At 48.4% G+C, this 16,093-nt stretch overlaps 1 protein-coding gene across 2 annotated transcripts; it reads right to left on the reverse strand.

Moving 5' to 3' along the window:
• Positions 1-41: 41 nt before the first annotated feature.
• Positions 42-14,372, reverse strand: GSTZ1 (glutathione S-transferase zeta 1). Of its 2 annotated transcripts, XM_061549877.1 has the most exons (9): positions 14,224-14,367; positions 13,739-13,790; positions 11,340-11,401; positions 10,912-10,992; positions 10,196-10,321; positions 9,712-9,790; positions 8,036-8,088; positions 7,519-7,568; positions 42-2,133 (listed from the first exon to the last, which is right to left on the reverse strand). In XM_061549877.1, the coding sequence occupies exons 1-9, from the start codon at positions 14,242-14,244 to the stop codon at positions 2,004-2,006; spliced, it is 654 nt and encodes a 217-aa protein (XP_061405861.1). In that variant the 5' UTR covers positions 14,245-14,367; the 3' UTR covers positions 42-2,003. The 2 variants fall into 2 exon arrangements, with proteins under 2 accessions (XP_061405861.1, XP_061405862.1); XM_061549878.1 differs by lacking the exon at positions 10,196-10,321 and having other exon boundaries at positions 14,224-14,372.
• Positions 14,373-16,093: the final 1,721 nt, after the last annotated feature.

Here is a 16,093-nt window from a genome sequence, read left to right on the forward strand (position 1 = left end):
AATCAATGCCGCTCGCTCGATTTATGCACGAAAATACAAAGTCCAGTTTCACATGTGAAGGTCACTTTAATGGGTTGACGATAAAGACAATGAAAGGTTCGATTAGTATGGTAGCGAAAGCTTCCTTTTCTAACCGTTAAGCTATTAGTCGAAATCGCCCCCTATAAGCGTCACCAACCGTGCTACCTCCACCATTACCAAAGTCTCCAAAACAATAAGTGACGATCAAGTTAGCTGCCATCCGTCTTGATAAGGGTCGACTGAATACGCGTTGCTTACTTGCTGGCTAGCTGAGTGGTATTTCTGGATGTAGCAACATCACTTATTGACTCTAGCTCTCTGGCCTATGCGTTATGCACAACGGCCACTTCCATAAATGTCACCCTTTATGGATATGTTTCTTTCTAAGGCAGCGTTATTGACAACGAAAGGGATTAGCCCAATAATAGATGGATGGCTCATTTGCCGATTGCTATTAAATCAATGCACTCGATTGGTTGTGAGCTCACGGATTTCTAGAGATTAGGTTCCTTGGCAGTTAGGGCACAGGTAACAGACATCACCATTGCTGGTTCAGCTAAGGCTACTTTGTAATACAGTGTTTTCCACAGCAATGCTAATCATTGTCTTAACTATTTCATAGTTTTGCGTTAAACACGGATCCATATCTAACAGGGAGGGTCCCCTATAGACATCTCACAGTTCACCAGCATCGGTTGAAGCAAGACCGACCCGCCGATGAGACACTGAACATCAAAACTAATCCAGTTTGTGTTGAACCAATGCGGTTGAAATTATACACAGCCAGACTGATACGCCACTGATGGAATGTGTAGAAGTGTTCTACGTGGAGGGACGGATAGGAGGTGTAATGCCTGTATCTTTATTTTGTTCCTCATCGCTTGGACTGAGTGTGGCTCACACCACACAGCGGTTGTGCGTCGCGGCTCTGTGGATGGTGGAACCGCAGACGCGCACGTAACGGCCGTCGTTCGCCACCCAAGTGGCGGTGACATCACCCAGGGGGGCTCTTGCGCCAGCACTTTTGAAGCTGGCCAAAAAAGCGTCGAAGGCTCGCCTGGCAAGGCCACAGAACGAACCCCAGATGTTCTGGGTTACTGTGGCGCGGCGTGGGCAATGGGTCATCGAGGGAAAGTCTGACGTTGGTCAGCAGATGACGCCCCCAGTGGAGCGCTCGCATTCACCACGGCGGAAAACGAGGGCCCTGGTGGTCCAGATGCACGGTGGGTGGTGACTCCTCCACCGTGAATCTAATTTCCAAAAAATACCACAAAATGCACACACATGCACATCGACAAATGACAGGGATCCCCTAGCGCCTACACAGGGCACTGAACCAAGAGCTGTTTTGGAACATCTATCAAGACTGGTACGGCGCTTGAAGGGGTGGTGTGGCGAGACGCATATTCGGCCGCCTTTGTTTCCCGAATGCTGTTTGCACACACCAGGTACTAATTTAACGCCGAGTCGACCTAGGTGAGGCGCAGGACCGTTTCTTATATCAATCTCCACTGACATTACCCGTGGCCAGAAATGCACTAACCACTGCTCCCTATACACAGCTACACATGCATATTACTCGCGCACGCAAAGAGGCACGTGAACATATCAGTGGCCCGTACGTCCCAACCAAAACCTTGACTTCTTTTGGCCCATTTCCTATCTGGTGCACCTCAAAAATATATTTCAACTTGGAATGCGCCGCACAGTCGTCACTCTCAAAGAGAGAACGACTCAGAGACGCGAGCAACCACGGACAAGCCAGGAGCGGTAGCTGTGTGGGTGAGCTGGTACCAACGATTGCCAAAGTTCTGTGGTCCTCTACATATTAAGATTTTTTTTGTCAGCCAATTAATGAGTGTTTACTCGGTGGCTATTGGTCTTGGGGCTTCCGAATATCACTATGGGGTCATTCTCATTGCTGGTGAACGCTACGGCGGTGTCCATCTCATCGCCGGTGGAATCTCCCGGTGGCGCCGGTTTCACGGCTGGCGCAGCTCGGGGGGAGTGTCGGGCTGGCGGGCGGCGTGGGCGACGCGGAAGGCCTCCAGCTGCTCCAGCGCTCCGTGCACTCTCCGCAACGTGGGGAACGCCGCTAGGTCCACCTTGAACCTGCACCGGCGGTGGTGACACGCGCGCGTACACACACACACCACCTGTTATAGGAATGTGGAGTTTCCCGCAAAGGCTTGGAGATAAGTGCTGCTAGCGGGTGACTTGTTTGAGCGGGAAAACACATTTCAGATTTATTTTTTTGGGGGGCTTTTCAGCCAAATTTAATTCAGATCTCGCGCCACAGGCGTTAAAAGTCGCGAGGTGGGAACGTCGCGAGGCCAAGTGTCAATTTGGAGCCCTCGCCGAGCAGTGCGTCACACCGTGGTGGAAAAACGCTGATGCCAACTATGTCTGTGATGCCTTCCTGCGGCTTTTTATCTAAACACCAAGGACGCTGCACGCTCCCACGCACCCTGCTCTAGAAAAACGCTCAAACCATTGGAAGCGAGACTAATATTTTATTTTAATCAGATTCAGTACTTGGTCCCAGGAGATTACGTCACACATATTTAGAAATTCACTTGTAGAATTGTCTTCATCCACACCAGGGGCAAGTGAGTTTGTCGTACGTCAATAAAACCAAATATTAAATCTCAAGAGTTGGAATTGAGTGTCCATCTCACAGCAGAATATTTGTGAAAACCTCCACAGCACTAATTATTAATCAGTCTCAAATCTAACAAGTTATTATGGGCCTAAGTGAATTTTACTTTGACGTGCATTTATATTTTACTTTTACACTCTTTTGGGTGGTAACTAGTCTAACAGTATTTTGGAGGGGAGGGCGGATTTTTACTCTTGTAATCACGTGCCTACGAATATACAGACCTGCTTGCTTCTTGAAGTTGTCAATTGAGACCTGCGTTGTGAATTGGACACCGAATACACAGACGACCGCGATTGGGTGACTTGTGAATAAGAGACTCGTTTCAATTCTAGAGATGTTGTAAGAGAGGAGTAAAAGGGTGCAAAATATTTGAATGTGGGGCCCTGAAATAATACAGCCCCAAGTTTCCTCATGGAACCTCCTTTGCCAGTACCAAAATATACTAATAGGGGTTTTCCCCTTTTTTCTGGCAACAAAACTGACACCTTTTTGCAAGGAATCATGCTTACATTAACCACAATACTTGCAGTCAAATGCAAACAATACTCTGATAATTTATGCATTGTTCTTGAAACTGATTGGTCCACACCAGAGACAGCTTTCTTTATCATCTGGTCGAACACCATATGAAACTAGGCTCTAAAGAAAGCTGTCTCTGGTGTGGACCAATCAGTTCCAAGGACAATGCATAAATTATCAAAGTATTGTTTTTTGTTTGCATTTGACTGCAAGTATTGTGGTTAATGTAAGCATGATTCCTTGCAAAAAGGTGTCAGTTTTGTTGCCAGAAAAAAGGGGAAAAACCCTATTAGTACAGCCCCAAGTTGTTTATTAATTTCACTCATTCATAGGGCAAAGGTCAGCCGTGAGTTCTTCACTGCTTTAAGTCACGTGCTAAACGCCTCAACGTTTATGACACTCGACGTCAGTGAAAACCAAGGAAATTTGCCTTCCATGGAGTTTTGATGCTAAAGTTGATAGAAATCAGAGATCCCAGTTACTCGTAACAATTAAAGATTAGGCAGGAATTAAAGCGATCAATCCCTGCGGTGGAAACATTATCACTGAATGTAGCAAACGGTTTAATATTATAGTCGTAATAATATTGTTTTGTCTTGGAAAATTCCATCCATAAATGTTGAACATCTGCTATTTATTTTGTTATCTTAATTTCCAGTTGGTTTTGGTCTGCACTGATTTAATAAGGTATCCCTTGCAAAAGCAAACAAAAACCACCAAGGGACCAGAAGTCTCAATTGGCTCCCACCAGGTTGTAAATAAAAGAAGTCCGTTGAATAACGGAGAGTTGGTCAGAGGCACTACGAGCCCAGAATTCCTCTTGGGGCTAGTAGCGCACAAGAGCGTAATGGAACGCGCGCGTGTGTAAGCGTGTGTTGGCCCTGCAGGAGAACAGGACCCCCCCCCACCCCACCCCGTGCTTGTGTATTCCTGCACCCATGCTTGTGTTGCGATCGAGACGTCGTGGCTTTTTATTTTTTTTATTTTTCAGGCTACAATCTACATTATAGACTGCCAGTACACTCACCCAGCTTAATAACCATTGCTACAGTCTACATTCTAGACTGCCAGTACACTCCCCCAGCTTAATAACCAGGCTACAGTCTACATTATAGACTGCCAGTACACTCACTCTGATTAAGAACCAGGCTACAGTCTACATTATAGACTGCCAGTACACTCACCCAGCTTAATAACCAGGCTACAGTCTACATTATAGACTGCCAGTACACTCACTCCGATTAAGAACCAGGCTACAGTATTATTACTATTTGTATTCACTTTGTTTTATTCTATCTACGTGACTTTACCGAAAGAACCAAAGAATGTGTGTGTGTGTATTGGTATGCGTGTGTTTATATCGCTGCATGTGTGTATATATCACTGCATGTGTGCGTGTGTATTGCTGTGCGTGCAGTCGTGTGCACGTACCGTCACATGTAAGTGTGTGCGCGTGTATAGCCGCGCGCGTGCGCGTGTGTGCGTGTGTATTGCAGCTACTTGTCAGCTGGACGCAGACAAGGGCTGCACAAACACTTCCAATACACGAGCCGCCACCATCGACCGCACCCACCACCACCACCCGCCGAGGCGACGCTTATTTAGAGAGCTTAGCGACGGCGGTGTGAAAGAGCCTCCAATTTCTACTCCTACACCACCACCACCACGGCCCAATAGCTTCAGTGGAGGGGGAAGGGGAGGCTGAACACCCTACCCTGCTGAAAGCTCAGAGCCCATTCTAAATCTTACACTCAAGTCAAACAAGGGGAGAGCCTTTCTTGATATACACAGGGGTTGAGAGCTAAAAACAGATCTATATACACTGTGATTTCAAAAACTGGACTTCTGTGAAAAGAGCTCGATGCTCATCGGATTCCTCCAGTAGAAATAGTCTGACTCCGATTCTAAAACCAACGGTTTGATGCAACAGACGACATCGTTACTCATTCTTTCGACAAATTCAACAACCATTCAAAGTGTATTCTTAGGTTTTTTCGGTAACGTCACGTAGGTAAAAAATAAAAATTAATAAAAGTAAAATGCCTCCGAAACGTCGTGATTTTTATTAATTTGTTTCCATTTTACTTTTATTAATTATATTTTTTTACCTACGTGACTTTACCGAAAAAAACCCAAGAATATGAATCCTTGCAGTCACGAAAGCTTCAAATCTAGACATTCGAAGTGTGCTTATTATTCACCGTTTTGCACCCCACCTCATTTCTTGCACGCCCCCATAACCCCTGAAGCAAGGTCACACACGCTACAGGCATGTTGGTTGCACCGCTGCTGCCACCACCACTGCCGCCGCCACCGCTACCACCACCACTGCCGCCACCACCGCTGCCACCCTCGCTGCCAGTTCCCCGAGTCACTTCGATCGTCCCCCACAAGTTTAACGAGCGCAAACCCGACAATTGGCTCGACGGTGTGGTTCAATTTTTAGTTTTTACTGCCGCCCGGAGAATGCGGTCTTTAAACGGACAGTGGATGTCACGGTTCGCGCAAAGCTCGCCATTGTGGGTCACCTTTGTCGTTGGCCAGGTCTCAAAGATGTTTTTCTGTCTGCGCTTGGGAGTCTAGATGTGTTTACATTTTGTGTTGGTATTGTGCGTGTAGTTTGACCCTTGAAACAGCAGAGACTCTTGATCACAAATAGCTATGAACCTGCTCAGAGAGAAAATTTTCTCTCCATCTGTGTGTATATAAGAGGGCGGCCCCCCCACCCCCCAACACCAGGATGCTAAGGCCTAGGGGAAAACTTCCCAGGGGGTCCCGAGATCTCAGGAGGTCCAGCCTGTGTCTGCTTTTAATTAAAATAACAAGTGGCCGTCATTTAAAAAAAAAACCCAAAGTCTGTCTCCGACAAGAGATTGTGTGGCCTTGCTAAGATGGGATTTACCGTTCCGTAAAATCTTAACCCTACTTAACCTCAGTTGCAGCGCTGCATGGCACCGTTTTACCGCAAACCTTTCGGGATATGGTACTAGATCACCTATTAATAAACGTTCCGTTATTGAACCACACGGCCGTACGTGCTCCAAAGTTCGTTTTGTCCACAACATTTGTGATGAATGCGATCGTCAAAAGTTTTTTTGGATTCCAGTCGTCGATGATGACTATGATCGGATGGAGATCATCGTCAAGAGCGATGATGATGATGACAACGGTGATGACTGCCCACCCAAGGCGCGACCGGCTGCGATGAGGAAGACTAAGACCGAAAACGATAATTGTCTGTATATGTATAAAAAAGGTTTCCCGAGTTCACCGATTGGCTAACCTGATAATATTCGGAGGTGGGGACGGAAAGGGAATTGCACGCCCTTCACACCAACATTTAAAAACGAAGGGTGAACAAAATGTTTCACTGCGTTAGTCGACAAAGCCTAAGAGAACAACTAGATGAAATTCACAGGCTAAGACGTGACTGAAATGCCGCAGGTTAGACTGACTAAATGTTTAAATGCTGACTACATTGACACTGGTAGCGAGCAAATGAATTTCACCCCTGGGACACCACGAGAGGGGGAAGTAAAAAATATAATGTATGGAAAAAACATAAACGGGTAAATTGACGGCATGCTGGAATGGAATCCCCCAAAAGAGACAGAGATGAGCAGCAGGAAGAAAGGAGGAGACGCCGAGCAGGAAGGGGAGGATGAGGGGGAGAAGGGCCAAGTTGTCGAGGATGAGAGGGTGATGACGAGAGGATGATGATGGTGAGAGGTTGATGGTGAGATGGTGATGGTGAGAGGGGAGGGCAGAGAGGGAGGGAGATTGAAGGAAGGAGCGAGCAAAAGTGAGCTGCACAGAGCGGCGTGTTGTTACAGGGGGCGGGGGAGAGGGGAGGGGGATTCAAAGTGGGGTCACGTTATTTACGGGAGGCTTGAGCTGCTGATTTAAATGTATTGATTACCTTACGTGCAAGGGGAACGCTTGGGCAGCCACAGTTAAGGGGGTTGGTGGACTACGCTGAGATCTGTAAAACTCTAAAACCCACTGGGGGCTGCGAGGGGGCCAGGAGATGACAGTCGAGCAAGTGGGTTCAGGAACATTTCTGTATGGCGACTGCTATATCCTCACCTGCCTGAGTACTCTGGTTTCTTGTCGCAGCCCAAACACTCATTAAAAAGGAATTGGCTACATAACCCAATGGAGTACCCTCCTTAAAAAACTTCTTTAAAAAAGATACTAAGTAACGCTTTCCTTGCAGATAAAGAATTGACAAGATGACCAGTGTAAGGCACGTTTGCCACATTTCGAGTCAAGCAAATTTTTTTCCGGTGTGAGAGCGCGAGAGCGCGACCTCTTACCTGGTGGCGTTGTACACCTGTGGCACGAGGCACAGGTCGGCCATGGTCACCTGAAAAACAGGCGCGGACAGGCGGCGTCGGCTGCGGTGTTGTGACACGGCCATTATGAGCACCCCAACGACCCGCCCGGAACGCTTCCGGGGAAGCCAACAAAATAACCTTGAAACTTACACTTGCCAAACTCTAAACGTGGCGCGCACGTCACATGGCTGCAAAATGACCACCGCTGACTCCCAGTAAACGTGGAAACGCTGAACCAACACGAAAAATAAGAATAGGTTTTATCTTTTCTGAAAAAAAAAACTGGTGTTAAGATGTTCAAACATGCCTTTTGCAGACTTAATGCATTTTGCAAGGCATTAAGTCTGCATTAACCACACATATTTGTGGCAAAACTTGCAAACAAACATGCTCAACCACGTGCGAACGTTGAGAGAACATTGGCACGTGGTTGAAACTGCCGAACCAACGTTGACCCACCGTTGGGCCAACGTTCCACGTTTACTGGGGCCCTCACCTCGTCTCCGACGCAGTACTTGCCGGCCGTCTTCTGCAACATCTGCTCCACGGCTGCACTCGCAGGAAGAGCAGGACAGCGGCACAGAGGGCACGGACAGCACGCGTGTGCGCGTTACCGCGTTAGCGTCCGCGCACAATCGGTCCGCATCGCGCAGGCGCACGTCGCACCGGCTCGCAGCGTCGCGAACAAACGCTCCATTTGCCCAACGCGCATTTCCCGCTTTCGTTTCGTTTTCATCGTTTCCGTTTTGTAACGACTGTTTGAATGTTTGTTTAGTTTGTGCAGTTTACGTACGCATGTTGAACTTAAATTTCGGTTTAAAGCTTTCGTAACTGCAGGGATTCATCTTCTTGGTTCTTTCGGTAAAGTCATGTAGAAGGGAAGTAATTAAATAAAAATAAAAAAAACATAATAAAATAATTCTCACGACGTTTCGGCCACAACGCAAGCAGCCGTCCTCAGATGAAGAATGAGGACGGCTGCTTGCGTTGTGGCCGAAACGTTGTGAGAATTATTTTATTATGTTTTATTTCTATTATTTTATTACTTCCCTTCTACGTGACTTTACCGAAAGAACCAAGAAGATGTTGAACTTATTTCCCACCATACGTAGCCAACCTTCCTAATCGGAGGTACGGAAGGACAGCAAACTAAACACAAAAAGCAGTTCTAAAGAAATTAGTTTTTCAATCTAGATCTAAGATGCATAGCTCCCGGTGGCTATCTAATATTGGAAGAGCGTTCCAGATGGCCACAGAAGGGCATCTGAAAGCGCACGATGCGGTAACCGTCTTTGTTCGACGGCTAGCCAATGCGACTCCACTGTACGGTATCTTGAGATGAGCTAATTTCGAGATTGCTTTCTAAATTGTTCTGCTACCAAGGGGCGGCGTGGTGGCTTCGTGCCCTGTGCTATGAACCTTATCTTAGCTTAAAATCATTTATATAGTCCCTTATACAAGGCGCTTTAGACAGAATTAACAATAGTACATATGAATGGAATGGTGGAGATGAGGTGAATGAAATAGATGAGAGGAAGTAATGGGAAATCTGTGATGCGTGAAATCGGTGAAAGCGAAATTGATGACCGTAAGTGATGATGAATGGATTGAACGAATGGGGTACGAGTGAGAGCCACATGAGAATATGAAGAGGGAAAAGTAACGGTGGCAAATATGAGGTGGAGACTAAGGGGTCGTGGGGCGAGCTAGGGAAAACAAAGCGGAAACTCGTGAGCGAAGCTGACTGTTTAATGTGGAGGGGAAGTTTGTTCCAGTGAATGGGAGCGAGAAGAGTAAAAGAGCGAAAGTGCGGATTGAGTGCAAGGTGGAAGAGGAACAGAGAGAGACGCAAAGATTGTGAACGTACAGGGCGAGAAGGCACGTCGAAGGATATTAGCGTGGCAAGATATGGTGGGGCAAGACCACGAAGGGATTTGTAGACCAGGCAACCTGCTTTTGATTCCGGGCCACGGCTACTGCCAGTGGTGAGCGATATCTGAACCTGCACTGCCCCCCCCCCCAATCACTTCACCAACCTGCACTGACCAGTGTGGTGGTGATACACGGCGGTCAAGTAACTCCCATGACCCGCACGACATGGGGAGGCCTTCATCCAGGAGTGGATTGACAAAGGGTAATAGATTATAGATAAAAAAAAAACAAATATGATACCCTGGAAACCCTTGGTGATGAAGTTCTGGGCCCACTCCTCCTTCCTCGCCTCCCCCAAGTACTTCAGCACGGTCAGGTTCTGTGATGGGAGTGGGGAGAGGATGCAAGGACATAGGTACGCTGGAGTCAAGATCAGCGTCATCTCCATCGTCCTCAATTTTCGTTATGAATTCCTCTGAAGTCTGCAACAGGTCTCAGGAGCGGCAAACAAAAACAATATTTTGTACGTCTCACCAAGTATAATGAGCAAGTGGAAATGATGAGCAATGGTTGGGGTTTAGCGATGTCATTGGCAGCGTTGGGCGTGGCTTGCAGTGGGTTTCCCACCTTCGAAAGGTGGGGGTGTTGGGACGGCTGCTTATTTTGAAGAGACTCGAGTAACAGACCACTAAAAAAAACTGTCGGTTTACCATTTTCTGTTGCTTAATCCATTGCATCGACCGCCCATCCTGTCTCTAACCATACGTGACGGGGAAAGCGTCACCTGTAGCGGCTGGATGCCGGTGACAATGGTTTCCGAGATCATGCGGACGAGGGCTCGCTTCCCTGGCTCCTTGGGTAGGAGGGCAGGGCCTTCCCGCGTCTCCTCCAGGTACTCGATTATCGCCAGCTAGCGGGGGACGGAAGGAGACAAGGGTCGGCTCACGACAATGACGGTGGCGACAAAACTTTGAACGAGACACGAACGACAAAGTGCGCCTCTGCCGGGACCGCCGTGTGCGAGCCTGTGCTCGTGTTCTGACAGCACTTGCCCCAACAGTCTGTTAAAAATAATGTTATGGAAACAATTTTGTCTTTGAGTGCATATGCATATTATTGTGTTCATGTGTCATTGCGTGTGTGCATGCGTACATGTTTGCGTGTACGTGCGTACATGAGCACGTTAATTTGTGTGTGTACGTGTATGTGGATAGCGGCTTCTCTTTGGCCGAATAGAGGGGGATAAAAGGGCGTGGCATGGGCTCGAGAGGAGATGGACTGATACATTAAAGAAGGATGTGGAGCTGATTGAACTTGCCGATGACCCGTACCAGCCGTGTCAAGATCGGCCTCTGCGGAGGAGGTTCTTTAAGGATGCCACTGGGCAGTTGGAGGCAGTCGCCCTCCAACAGCAAAGGTGGGCAGATGAGCGACACTCACAACGAGCGGGGCAGCTGTTGCTGTTGTTGTATCTGTGTGCGTTAGCATGCGTGCCAGTACCGACTGTGAGAGAATTATTCCGTCGATGTCGAGCGCTGGAATCTGTCCCATCGGGTTCTTTTTACGGAAATCATCTGTCAGCTGCATTCTCACACACATATATAGATTAATTAACACATTTAGCAATTACAAGACCGCCGGGGCAAGGGCTGTTAGCGAGCGCCCATTAATACCGGAACGGCACAAGCGGATGTGATGTGGCCAGGACAGCGCCTGGTCCCATTTGTCTCCCCAGTGCTGATGTTTTAATGCCGAACCAGCTACTCATTTATGGCTAAGGCACCTCCCAATGCAGCGATAAGCCAGTGGTCGAAATTCCTCGTTGCTACACTCTTGCCTTCTCACAAAGTGGTACCGATTTTGACGTCCTCAGAAGGATGATGGGTTGAGCCGAACGGGGTGTAACCTCTACACCTGCCATCGCTCACCTGCTCGCCTTTGAGGAGGTTGACAGGAATCTGGTCATACTCGATGCCTTTGTACGCCAGGGCTGCAACACACATTACAAACAAATACTGTAAACACGAGGTGGCTGGGTGGCTTAGGGATCCAATATAACTGAAATTTGCAGGTCAAATCCTGCGTGTGGAACATGGAGTGTTATCCCCTGGTACTTGACACCAGTGAGATCCACGGTTCGAATGCGGTGGGCAGTGTTGAGTGTTGTCACCCCCATGGCACCCGGTATCGACATCCAAGGGTTCTAATCCAGTGGAGCATGGAGTGCTGCCTCCTAGTATGTGCAATGGGTTTTTTAAAATAAAATAAAAAGTGTTCCAGTTATCTCCCACACGAATTAAAACTCTCAATAATGGGATCGTCTAACTTTCCACACGAAACAGGACCACCTTGAAAAAGAGTCTTGAGACCAAGCGAGGAATTCCCGGATACAATAAACTGCATTATTATCATATTTTAACTAAGAGGGAAGTTAATAATGAAAATTCAATCAACAATAACAGCAGCAGCAGGTCTGAACAAAATCACAATGTAGGTGTAAATCCCGAACATTAATCCAGCACGTGAAGACGTTTTGGTTTGGTGCAAACCAGTTTTGAGGAATGTGGAACGTTACTCGGGTTAGGGGCAGGCCTTCCAAACCTCCAATCCCCGTGGCTTTCCAGGTCATTCGTTCAACTTTATAAATGAAAAAAATGTAAAGTTTAAAGTGGTGCAAGACCTGCCGTCACTTGCTCGGAGGGAGTTCTTTGAGGGCCTCTCTGGAGGGTATTTTAGACTACTCTTTCACGCTGGACAGAGACACGGATAAGGTGGCAAGTACCCACACACTTTACCCCAGCAAACAAAGGTTCCAGTTGAGAAAACTTGCACCGTTGTCATTTTTATTTTTAAATCCTTTATATTAAGTTCGCTTGCTTGCTTAGGACCGTGCAAATCTTTTGGTCGTTTTTTAACCCACTTCCCGTGATCCAATCGAGCTGACATTTTGCACACAGACTCGTTGTGCCGTGACAATGCATTTTCGTGAAAAAAAATTCAAAAATTTTACACTGTTTAGGGAACATTTTTTAAATATTTAATTACCAATTGTTTAATGCTGCCAGACAATCATCTGACCCATAGGTGGCAGCCATCTCAGGCCAGAGGACGAGAGGACTCGAGTCGCCCCGATGCCACGCATATAAAGGATTTATAGTGAAAACTTTGTTTTTACGGGTTAATTTTTTCTTCTTGGTTCTTTCGATAAAGTCACGTAGAATGGAAATAATAAAATTAAAATAAATAAAACATAATAAAATGAATCTCCGTTTGGAACTCTACAGCTGGCTGTGAACCACCCTGTGTTAGGGGTTTACGGGTTTACTTGTCTTAAACTGCCATGCTGGCATGTGTAGTCTAACCGGCGACCTCGGGGTTATAAGTCCAGTGTGCCGACCACTCCGCCGACGGCAGCATTCGCGTTTGCCAATCTAAACAAAGGGCGCTTAGGACTCCGTAATTGGTAACATTCTCGACAATGATCAAATAATGGTGCCATAGAATTGATCAGCGTTCAGAGTTGGCACACCGTATCGTGTGTCACGCTGCCCGGAATAGGCGCTCTCGAAATGCACGTGTCCGCGTGGTTTCTACTAGTACTGTAGCCAATTACTCTTCTCTTACGCACGGTCAACATTCGACATATGTTGTGTGTACGTATACATACCATGGTCGTCAACACATGGCTCAGGAGACACACGTGTCCTGTATACCCATGTGGAACACACCCGACACGTGTTCGCGGTTCAGTGCAGTCGAAAGTTGTTGAAACCACGTGGGAGCTAAATTGACTGATACACAACATGTACCTCTGTTTTGCACTGAATCATGTGGAGTGTGCACGTGGGCCTGGCTGTGCACGTGGCTAAGTGTGCACGTGACCGAGTGTACACATAGGTGCATGTTAACTTGCACACGTTAACGCCTGTACAGGTGCGTGAGCTCGCGGGCTCACGTGTACACATGCTTGGGTGTAGATACACACACACACCTGTTGTACACACGTAGTGTACACACACGTGATTTAAACGCGTGCACGTGCGCCCTATCACGTTCACATATGGGGGCGCGCGTGTAGACGTTTAGCCCACGTGCGATTAGCACGGTTGGCTACGTACGGCGTGAAGAAAGTTCAATATACACACGTACAATCGAACTCTGCTCGCCGCGCTAACCACTGCGCCACCGTTCCCCACTCCCACACGTGTGTAGCACTTGTGGCACACACGTGGTGTGTAACACACGTGTGTTGTGCGTGTGTGCCTTGGCACGCGTGATGCTGCTGCTGTGGTTGTTGTTGACGGGTCACCGCCCCCCGTGAACTCACCAATCCGGACGCGCCAAGCGCACGAACTCCTGAAGTAGGAGTAGAGCACGGGCTGCAGACACGGATCGCAAACTCACTCACATCACCACACTCATGCACATCACCACACTCACATCACCACACTCACATCACCACACTCACTCACATCACCACACTCACTCACGTCACCACACTCACGCACATCACCACACTCACGTGCATACACACACGCGCACACGTGCGCACACACACACGCGCGCGCACGTGTGCGCACACAACGGAACGGTCAGATTCACCTGCAACAACCACAGCCATCATCACCACCGTCATCGTCATCATCCCCACCGCAGCAAATCCACAAGTTCACAAAACACGGCGCAACGGTCATCAATCACCAAACACCACAACCACCATCAAAACCAAACAGCACCACCAAACACCACCACCCCCATCGTCGTCGTCTCCGCCGTGAGTGCCGGGTGGGCGTGTAGAGTCGGCCGTCTTACCTTGAGCGTGGAGGCCGCCATGGCGAGGGAGGCAGCGAGCGTGCCGAGTCGGGGCGCAGAGCGACGCCGCGGGGCTGCGGAGACGGCGAGAGGCGCTAGGGGGCGGTGCGGGACCGGGGGAGGGAGGAGAGAGGCGGCGAGGAGTGGGGAGAGGGAGGGGTGGGAGGGGAGGGTGGAGTGGGAGGGTGGAGAGGGTGGGTGGAGTGGGAGGGTGGAGTGGGAGGGTGGAGTGGGAGGGTGGAGGGTGGAGAGGGAGGGAGGAGTGGGGGGGGTGGGAGGGGAGGGTGGAGTGGGAGGGTGGAGAGGGAGGGGAGGGTGGGGAGGGAGGGTGGAGTGGGAGGGTGGAGTGGGGGGGTGGGAGGGGAGGGTGGAGTGGAGTGGGAGGGGAGGGTGGAGTGGAGTGGGAGGGGAGGGTGGAGAGGGAGGGGAGGGAGGAGTCGGAGGGGAGGGTGGAGAGAGGCGGGGGAGGGGAGGGTGGAGTGGGGGGGTGGGAGGGTGGAGTTGGAGGGTGGAGTGGTATGGGAGGGTGGGAAGACAGGAGGGAGTTGGGAGGGATGGAAGGAGTGATAATGGGTGAGTGGGCAGCGAGAGAGGAGGAACAGAGGACGAGTGGAGGGTGAGTGGAGGGTGAGTGGGGGAACATGAGAGGAGGGATCAGCAGCTCAACGGCGCCTCCTGCTGCTGGAACATTGATGGCAGCCGCACTTGGGGTGGGTGAGGGTTGGACTGTGGGGTTCGGGGTGGCGAAGGAGTTAGGCGTTATAGTTCAGAGCCACGGGTGTACGGTTAGGGTCAGGATCAATGGGCTTCGTGTTCGTGGCAGGGATTTGAGTTCTTGGCCGAGTGTGAATGTTAGGGCTGCGTTAAGTGGCGAGGTCCCTGAGATGACGGGTTGTTGTTATCTTGTAACTTTCCACTTATTTGTTCAATTCCTTCGTTTTATTGCGCGTCCGTTGATGGACAAGCAGCGAGTTGAGTGTTTCCATGACGGCTGCAAGTTATAAAGACTCATAATGTTCGGGCCAGGGTCAGAGTTCGGTGTTGTGGTTTTCAGGATTGGGGCTAGGGGGTCGTTATTTTGGACGATTTTTGACCCCCCCCCCCCCCCCTCGTCACACGGCGTCACAAAAAGTCAGACCCCCCTCAAATATGACGTCACAAAGCTCTGCCCCCCCCAAAAAATAAAACATGCTTCAAATCGCTTTAAACTATTGTCATTGCAGTGCGTATTTAATGTGGCGCTGCACTCTGATGTTGTAGGAGAAAACATGTTTAACAAGTCTATTTAATTAAGTAGAACGTGTTGTCTATATTTATTTAAAGTTGCGCATTTTGATGTGACGTCACAGTTCTCACCCCCCTCCCCCAGGTGCGTGACGTCATTTATGGACGGCCCCTAGGGTTGTCTCGTCAGGTTTAGAATCGGTCATAAGCATGGTTTGGTGGTCTTTTTTGGAATGATTCACGTTTTTATTGATTAATTACAGTAGTTAACAAATATAACGTATGCAATCAAATAAAAAAATTAAAATCTTATGTTTGGGTGGTGGCTGTTCAAATGCAATTCCCTCCACAAACCGAGTTGCCAGAAAAAGGGGGAAAACCCTATTAGTAATGCTTCGTTCCTCCGAATACACACTTAATAAATGTAACGCACATTGCCAGCAACAGAAAGGCGCACCTCAGACTGTTCGGTTTTCATTTCATTTTTATTCATTTTTTTATTGTCATTACACAAGGTATTGTCACCATTGCATTTTTTGTATTTTTATTTTTCGTAATATTTTTTTAAATAATAAACAGTGGGCATCGTGTCGCATACTTTAGCTTTTTTTTGTTAAGCAGCGCAAACAAACCCATTAGCCTCCTC

This window comes from Lethenteron reissneri, chromosome 11, assembly GCF_015708825.2.
Source record: "Lethenteron reissneri isolate LAM-NWPU_2019-01 chromosome 11, ASM1570882v1, whole genome shotgun sequence".
NCBI lineage: Eukaryota > Metazoa > Chordata > Hyperoartia > Petromyzontiformes > Petromyzontidae > Lethenteron > Lethenteron reissneri.